At 32.2% G+C, this 9602-nt stretch overlaps 1 protein-coding gene across 1 annotated transcript; it reads right to left on the reverse strand.

Annotated features, from left to right (window-relative positions):
* Positions 1-783: 783 nt before the first annotated feature.
* Positions 784-2755, reverse strand: LOC124838326 (large ribosomal subunit protein eL33y). Its single transcript, XM_047313896.2, has 5 exons — positions 2616-2755; positions 2053-2088; positions 1737-1965; positions 1615-1657; positions 784-993 (listed from the first exon to the last, which is right to left on the reverse strand). Exons 1-4 carry the CDS (start codon positions 2645-2647, stop codon positions 1616-1618), a joined length of 339 nt encoding a protein of 112 aa, XP_047169852.1. The 5' UTR covers positions 2648-2755; the 3' UTR covers positions 784-993; position 1615.
* Positions 2756-9602: the final 6847 nt, after the last annotated feature.

Below are 9602 nucleotides of genomic sequence, written 5' to 3' on the forward strand. Positions count from 1 at the left end.
CAATTCAACTGAAAGAAATGAAGATGGATAACCGAGAAAAGTTGTTACCCTCATGTATCAATGTTTCTTTTAAGAAGGATGACGAATTTGTTGTCTATATTTGAAATCATACAAATTCTTCTAAACGATATGGAAGCTTTAGAACAAAACTTCTTACAGGCCCAAATAAACTTGAAACTAGTTGATAGCACGCGTAAATTTTGGAGAACTCAAACCACATTTCTATTCGTGCTATAATTTTAATCTAAGTTGTAACCACAAGAAGTTGTTCCGTGAGAAGAGGTATAATCTCAACCGACTAAAATTTAAAAACCAATATTCATAAACATAATAAAAAACTGCATTGCTATCTATGAAGAACACCAGCTACAGTCAGAACTAATCCATTTTTATTACTTTTACTTTTCATTCAAAACGGGATTCGTTGCAGCATATCCGCTAACCCGTTGTTCGACAATGCTAAGAGGTTCTACCTAAATAGCTAACAGACCTAAATAGTTGGGATATGTAAAAATAAAATAAGAAAATATATATATTTATTTCTCAATTCTTTAAAACTTCTCTTCATTGTAGTCAAACATCTTTAACTTCACCTTATAATTTTATCCACTTCCACCTGTAACGTTTATTTCCATCAATCATATTTATCTCCCCTTATACTAATCAAAACACTATCAAAAACAATGCAGAAGCGAAAAGCTCTAAGCAAAAATACCCAGTAAAAATTAAGCTACACTTTGCAAATACTTAAATAATCAGACTCAAAAATGTAAACTTTGGAGGTAACTAAATCCACACACTTCATAGCAACGAATATATAATCTTCATAGACAGTAGCCAAGACAATGGGCAAAACCATTCGGTCCCATGAAATCTAAACCGTAAAGAAAATTCTCAGAAGTTGATAGATAACAAAATTATCGAAAGATGAAACAAAAATCCTTGTGCCTACAAATAAGCTGTGAATTCTACTGAGGAACTTCTCACCTGTATCTGCAATAAAGAAATCAATGTACAATAAGGGGAATGTATTATAAATTAATAAAACACAGGCAGGTAAGTAGTACTAATTACATCAATTTCATGAACAAATAGGAAACCAGATATCCACAAGCATATTCAATTTTCATAATCAAATAATAATATCAGAAAATTAAGAATACCATAAGCCAAACAACTCTCTTAAATTACATAAAACATCACTATAAACAATGTATGTCATAACCTTTCATAGCATTCCAAACAACAGACCCTGTCTCACGCGAATCCTTGTAGATTAATGCACCATAAAATGGGCAGATATACAAAACCACAATTGTATATTACACTTACCATTTTGTATTGCAATATAGGTTATTCTTTTATCTATCATGTGAATATAAATATTGGTATATAACTTTTTATATTATACAAGCAACTTATAAGAGAGTAAATCTAAAAGGAAAAACAACAGAACAAGTCAACCATCGATGTACAACAAATCCATAATTAATATATATGTCAAGAACCACATCTGAGATTTAAAGGTGAAGTCCACACAATGACATAAGCCAGGGAATATAACAGGAATTTTTCCAAATATGAAGCCAAAAAGACAAATGATAACCTAATTACCTCAGATGTTACTTGGGTACATGAACACTCTAACCCGTGCTCCCTGTAATGCATCAAAACTCAAGAACATCACAAACCATTAAAAAACCAAATTGATAAAAGCAGTGCTTTCAAATATTTACCATTGATCTGGGAGGAAGGTTTGACTTGAATTTAGCACGAACAACACCACTGTTACCATGAGGCCTTGTAACCTTACCCCAAATGCAACGGTAGTGGCTTCCATTATTCTTCACCTTAGCCTTGTAAATATAGGCCATTCTCTTGCCAGCATACCATCCTACTTCTTCTTTGGTGTTCACTCCCTCAATTTGGATCAGGGATGTGTTGGGATACTGGTTTGACTTGGACCTGAAAGATATTTCCCAGTGTAAGGCAACTAGCAAGGCAATGGAGAAGCAACATAAAAACAAAACCAACAAGGCAAGAAACATTTACCTTTTGTATCCAAGGATTGTACCCCTCACATAGAGTCTAAAACAAAAGGAAAAAGGGGGTGTTATGTTACTTTCAACAACTCATGAAGTCATTGAGGAATGGTTGAATAGGAAAATAAATATATACAGCAACGAATAAAATATGAATCAATACAAGAACAAAAACCAGTATTCAAATCATTTTATCTTGCTCCCTCAAAAAAATAACCAACTGGTCAATAAATTAATGTTAACATATCATACATATTTCTCTGTGACTATCCATAAAACCAGTTAAATCTGTAACAGCGACTACATTCCAATTCTAACAACCATCAATAAACCAAAACTCTTCAACTTCCAAGAACCCTAGTGGGTAAAATAACAAATCAACAATGCAGACAATAAAGTAAAACAGGGTACGTCCGGTCTTAAAAACAGAATAAACGAATCCGTTTTAAGGAATAAGGAATCGAATGTAAAAAAAAAAAAAATTATGATTGGAGCTTCAAAAAAAAAAAAGACAAAGCTTAAAATTTAGCAATGGGCGAAATCTATAGCTCGTGGAAATGAAAGAAGGAATACCTGACGCGCTCTCCTTGGCGTCCCTTAACCATCTTCGTTCCAAGCTGCAGCTGACACACGACACAAACAGCTATACTGCGGCGTAACCCTAAAACTCTCAGAATTGGGTTTTTAGGGTTTTTATAAGAAGTTCTCAAGAAACTCTGCTGAATCAGGTTCTGAATTAGGCCCAATAGGAAATGTTTATAGGCCTTGCTGCTTCTGGCCCGTATTAACTGATTGATTTGTTAAGGACAAAAAAAGTATTTACATATGAACTATAAAACATATGGGAAAGTCGTGAGTACGTAAAAACATTTCAATATACTTGAATGAAATATATTTTATTTAAAGTAACATAAAGGAAAGTTTAGGAGATTAAATGGTAAATAGGTCACGTTCAATAAAATTTAATATTTTTTTTTATAACAACAGCTGAAAACACATGCATTATTATACGTATTCACTCTTTTTTATTAAAATGATTAAATATTTAAAAGAATAATCACTTAAAAAGAAAAGTTTATAAACAATTAGGGGAGCTTTACCATGCACCTCTCTCTTTTTTTCCGCACCTCCAAAATGATTTTAATATTTTATTATTTTTTTTTTCTCTCTTCACTCATTGCATCTCTTACTCAAAGCCGATTAAGAATGTAATAATTTAAGGTTTGCAATATTTTTTTCTCTTAACCGATTTTCGAAAGCCTACAAATTCTTAACTAGTCTAGTTTTCGAAAGTGTGTAAACTCTTAACCAATTTTCATTTCCGAAAGTCTATAAGTTCTTAACCAATTTCCGAAAACTAATTAAAAAGACATATTTTAAAATATGTTTGAAAAAAACGTAGTTCAGAAATAGAATAAACATACTTCAAATATGTTTATTCCATAAACATATTTACGTTTAAAAAATAAACGTATTAAATTTAAAATAACAAATAATAAATTTTGAAAAATAAAAATAAAAATAAAACAAACAAAACAACAGAAAAAAAAATTTTAAAATTTAAAATAAAAAATTGCAACCAAATACAATTACAATATTTAAAAAAATCAAATAAAAAATTTAAAAATACCAACCAAATAAAAAATATTTTTTTTCTTGAAATTATATTGATTTTTTTTATTTATCTATAATTGTTTAATTTTAGTTGATTTTTTTAAATATTGTAATTGTTTTTGGTTGTAATTTTCTTTTGTTAAATTTTTGTTAAACTTTGTTAATTGTTTTTTTTCTTTGTTTTATTTTTATTTTTCAAAATTTATTATTTATTATTTATTATTTATTTTTATTTTAAATTTAATACATTTTTTTCTTAAACGAAGTACTTTTTCTCAAAATATGTTTATTAAAGCTGTCAAAACGGGTAATCCGGCCTGACCCACCACGGGTTGGTCACTTAGTGAGTCAACGCAATCCGGCTCATTTATTAGCGAGCCAAAAAATTTGAACCTGACTCGATCCACCACGGGTTAGTGGGTTAAACGGGTTGGCTCATTGGCTCACTTAACTTTTTTTCACCCTCTTCTTCTATGATTCTTATAACATGTTACTTTGATCGATCAAATTGAAACAGTACTAATTGGACTAATTGATATAAAAGAAAATGAAACAAAAGAACTCTATTGTTATATATTCTAAGCTATCAAGCATTAAAATTTTGTCAATTTAGTTTAACGAGACATACACAACCGTTTAACCAAGAAACTACGTATAGCCATTAACAAAAAATATATAGTAGAGGGGAACTTTTGGATGAATGCACCACGAAAAGCTCTGTTGCGAAGTAAAGGTTGTGCGTTTTGAATAATTAATTTAATTAATTTGATTTAAATAAAAAAATAGGATTTGAATAATTAATTTAATTAATTTGATTTTAATAAAACAAATAGGTGGTTAGTGAGTCAACCCAACCCGGGTGAGCCAAGTTCTTAGCGAGCCGGGTCAAAATTGGCTCGCATCAAAATTTTCACAATTTTTTCAACCCAACCCGGCTCAAACCCGTGGTGAGCCAGTTTGACTCACGCGTTTCAACCCATTTTGACAGCATTAACATTTATTCATTAATTTTTGTTTAATTATATTTATTTATTTTAAATACATTTTTTATTTTTTTCTTAATCGGCTTCCGAAAGCTGGTTAAGAGCTCGCGGACGCCGGTAAATAAAAAAACGTATTTCAAACCTTAAATTGTTGAATTCTTAATCAGTTTTCGAAAATCATTTAAGAAATAAAAAAGGTGTAGAGAGTAAAGAAAAGTAAAAAAATAATTTAATAAAAAATTGAAGATTATATTTTCAATTTTGAAAGTGAAAGAAGAGAGGTGAAGGGCGCAATACCCAACCATTATTTATTAAAGAGTAAAATGTGTACACCACAAAATTAAATCCAGTTTAGGCCTTGTTCTTTGGATTTGAGGTAGAGTAATTGAGGGAATTTGAAGATAAATTTTTTTGCCGTTTATTTGAGTGAATTTTGAGGTAAATGAGAGTAGATTTGAAAATTTTACCTCCAAATTCACTTAAATAAACGACAAAAAAATTTATCTTCAAATCCTTTTAAATCTCTCCCATTACTCTTCCTGAAATCCATTGAAGAGAAAAAGCCCTTAAGAATAAAAATGTTAAGATAAAAATATAGAAAGAGAAGGAAGGAAAGAGAGAAAGAAAAAAGATGTAAGACATTTTTTTTATAATTTAATAAGAGGAAAAATATTGTATTTAATGGTTCACAAAATTTAATTTTTATTAATGAGAAATCTTCTATCTCTAGTTTCACAAAAATGTTATAATTTATATGAAAATCTTGCTATCAATGGTTTTATGTTTATATGAAGTAAAAACGGTTGAGAACTATGTTTCTCTTAATATATTTATTGTTGTTTGTGTTGGATTTTGTTATATGCCTTCGTTGTTGTTTTCTTTTGTATGGATTTTATTTATTAAATGAATAGCGGATGTTGTTATTTGATGATAAAAGATGAAGAAAATGGTTGTGGGTTGAAGAAAAGATAACATTTGTGGTTTAATAATTTATTTATAGTTTTATATGCTCTTCAATTTTAAGGATTTTTTAATTCTTCTTCTGTTTGTTTATTTGTATTCAATGATCAAGGAGCAACAAAATTGGTTGCGGTTTGAATCAAAGGAAACATTTTTCTTTTGATGGTTTGTTTGTGGAACACATCTTGCATATTTTGAAAAACTTATTCCAAAACACTTGTTTAAAAAAATAGTTTACGCATTCTAGAAAGATTGTTCTAAACTTCTTTTTCAGAAAATCCCATTTCAAAATTCTCGTTTATAAATCAAGTTCTACAAATTTTAAAAAGTTTGTAAGGAAAAATTTCCAAAATCATTTTAAATAGGTTTAATACCTATTTTGGTCCTTTGATTTGTAAGGTCTGTTCAAAGTTGTCCTCCTTTTTTTCAAAAGTTCACTAATATCCTATATTTTGCAAAAACGGTGCACGTTAGTCCTTTTTGCTTACGGCGTTGAAAAGACTAACGGTAGACTTGCCCTCCCGGGAAAAAAGTTGATGACTTGTACAATTATTGTTTACGTGGCACACTGAGTTGGAATGACTTGGCAAGGTGTGTAGAAATGTTAAAATTGAATTAATTGGTTAGAAGCAAAGGGTTAGGGTTGTTGTTGATTCGTCCCTGAAGTGAGCAAAGTTGTTCTTCCTCACATGGTGGTGCTTCGAGCGGAGGTAGGATAACCCTTATTTATAGGTGCTTCTCGTGATGAATGACAAGGTTGTCTAGAGGTGTAGAAAACGAATATGGTGGAGTGATGCTGCGATTTGGGTTTTTGCAAATTAGGGTTTTCTGATTTGGGATTTTGGGGTTTTCTTTACAGGTTGTGTGATTGAGGTTGAGGAAAAAGGAAATTGAGATTGAATGAAGGTTTTTCTCGTACTTGCAGATTGCGGGGAAAAAGGAATTCTCCTCCTTTTTATGCTGCTGCAAGCATCCTAAGAGGCTTTCACTATTTAAGAATAAAGACATCCATTAAATAAAGAAGTCTCACATGTATCATCTAGAGTATCAGCAACCAAGGAAAAATGAAGTACGAAAGCAGCCTTCAGCTAGTCATAAAAACTTTAGTAAAGCTTTTAGGTCTGTGACAGCTTCCTCAATGGCATAAACTATCATCTTCTTTATCTGTTCAACATAAACATATATCTGATAGTATATTCTGTCAGGTATCCTTAATATGTATGATCGTCATATACATTAGGGAGCACATTGCACAATTTTTAAAGAAAAGGAAGACCACATTTAACATTTTTAAACCATTGGGGGGACTAAAACAAACTTTTTTACACGAACCCAGATTGTTCATTTTAATTGTAGCAGAAACTGATAATCATCCTTTACAAGAACAACACATAAAATCTCCAAAATTGTCTCCCAACATTCCTTGTAGTTCTAGCAAATTTCGTTACAACAATATCACCACAGTGACAAATAGGGTTATCCCAACTACCCTCGAAACAATACCATGTGAGGAATGCGAAAATCCTTTGCCCCATGTCTTCGAAGAAGAAGAGCAACTTTGTGAAGAAGTCATTCTTAACCCTAACCCTTTGCTTTTAAATTTGGAAACAACAATTTTGCTCACTACAGCACGAATCACTAACAACCCTAACCCTTTGCTTTTAAATTTGGGAACAACAACTTTACTCATTGCAACACGAATCACCAACACCCCTAATCCTTTGCTTTTAAATTTGGGAACAACAACTTTGCTCAGAGGACGAATCAACAATTTCTTTTAACCCTCTGTTACAAAATTTCCACATCATTTGCTTTTATTCTAAAAAATTAAGTCATCAAATGACCTCACCATGCCACGACATCAATAAATGTACAAGTCATCAACTTTTTGCCAGGGGGCAGGTCTGTTGTTAGTCTTTTTAACCCGTAAGAAAAAAGGACTAACGTGCACCGTTTTTGCGAAAAGTAGGATGTCAGTGAACTTTTGAAAAAAAGGAGGACAACTTTGAACAGACCATACAAACCGAGGGACCAAAATAGGTATTAAACCTTCTAAATATTATGATGTGTGCCACAAAATTATAGGGGTGCAAGAAGAAGAGGTCTTCGTCTGTTACCCTCTGCATTTGCTGAAACATTTCATTTATTTCCTAAACGCATTTCGTTTGTTTCTTAATTTATAAGAAGGCTTAATACCAATTTTGGTCCCAATTTTTGTCAGCTTTATTCGAAATGGTCTTAATTTTTTTTTAATGTTGTCCTAAAGAATGTAATTTATGTTCAATTTAGTCCTTTTTGCAGACGGTGTTTAAATCGTTAACAGCGCACTGTCCAGTTGTGCAATAAATGACACATCACCCTTGACAGGTCATCATCATCTCCTACCTTCAGAAGCCCTAATTTCCCCTACACAGAAACCCTAGCCACCACCTAACTCTAACCGCCGCCGCCGCCACGGTCACGACCAACCACCATCTTCGCACCTCCATCATCTTCTCAGTCCAACAACCACCTAAAAACACCATCCATGGCCACCTACCAGCACCTTCATTGGCGCCACCCATGCATCCAATAACAACCACCACGGAACCCATTATCGCGAATCAAATGACCTTAAAACGAAAAAACAAATTCATGGAAAAACAGAGAAGAACCCTCATCCCTAACAAAGAAGAACCCTCATTCCAAGTTCAGAAACCCTAACATTCCCAATCTAAACCCTCATCCCCTACTTCGCAAAACCCAAAACCCAAATCTACAAGGAAGAACAGAATCCCTAACCACTCGTAAAATCGAGAAGAACCAACAATTTTCCAAATCAATTTTGAAACGAAAATCATATATTCTAATTTACAAAAAACCAGATAACACAACAAAAACCCCCAAATTGAAACCCTTAATTGTGAGTCCTATTGTCGCAAAACCACTTGAGAACGGTAGGCTTCTCGCATCGCGACTATGTCGGAGGTCGAACCTTCGCGGAGGCGCCGTCGCTACAACTCTCACAGCACTGTGAGAAAGGAGTTCGCTCTCATTTCTGCTAAACTCCGACAGACCCACTATGGTCAATTGGACCATCCCAAGCTTCAATTTTCCTTTGGCGGTGCAGGCGTATGGAAGCCTTTCCTCCTTGCATTCAGAAACCCTAATTTTTTGGGTGGGGAAGGGGCTACCACGTGGCAAGGCAGGTCAACAGTTAAATGACATGACATTCACTTATTGTACAACTGGACAATATGTCGTTAACAATTTAAACGTCGTCTGCAAAAAGGACTAAATTGAACATAAATTACATTATTTAGGACAACATTGAACAAAATAAAAAAATTAGGGACCATTTCGAATAAAGCTGACAAAAATTGAGACCAATATTTGTATTAAGCCTTATAAGAATAATAAAGAAAAATTTCTTCGTTAACAACACCTTAGACTTTTATGTTGAGTTTGAATTGGGTAAGTTAGAAAAATATTTCATTTATTTGTTAAAAAAAAATTTACATTAAAATTACTTGTTTGGATAAAATAATTAAAAAAATTGAATTTTTTTAGAATAAATAGAAGAATTTCAAATGTCCTAGAAAATATAAAAAAAATTTAAAATTGCACTCCTCTCACAATACTAACGAAAGTCGAGTCAAATCGACTTAAACAAAAAGCTTAATCAAGTCGATTTGGATCGAAGATCGAATTGTTAAGATCCAAGAAAAATATTTACATGAAATAAAATAAATAATAAATAGTAATATGTATTTAAATTATTACTAGGCTTAATAGCTCACTTGGTCCCTATGTTAAGTGATTTTTTCAGTTTAGTACCCCGACTTTAAAAGTGCATACATTAGGTCCCAAAGTTGTCAAAATTGTATGAATCAAGTATCTTTTGTTAAATTAGTAGAAATAAAGTTAACTCCCAGCTTACGTGGCAAAGGAACATGCACCTTTTTTGCTCTCTCATTTGCTTTTCCTGCAACACCCAACTTTTTCTCTTTTTAAATTAATTGTT

The sequence above is a fragment of the Vigna umbellata genome, chromosome 1 (assembly GCF_029865625.1).
Source record: "Vigna umbellata cultivar VRB3 chromosome 1, Vumbellata_1.0, whole genome shotgun sequence".
Classification (NCBI taxonomy): Eukaryota; Viridiplantae; Streptophyta; class Magnoliopsida; order Fabales; family Fabaceae; genus Vigna; species Vigna umbellata.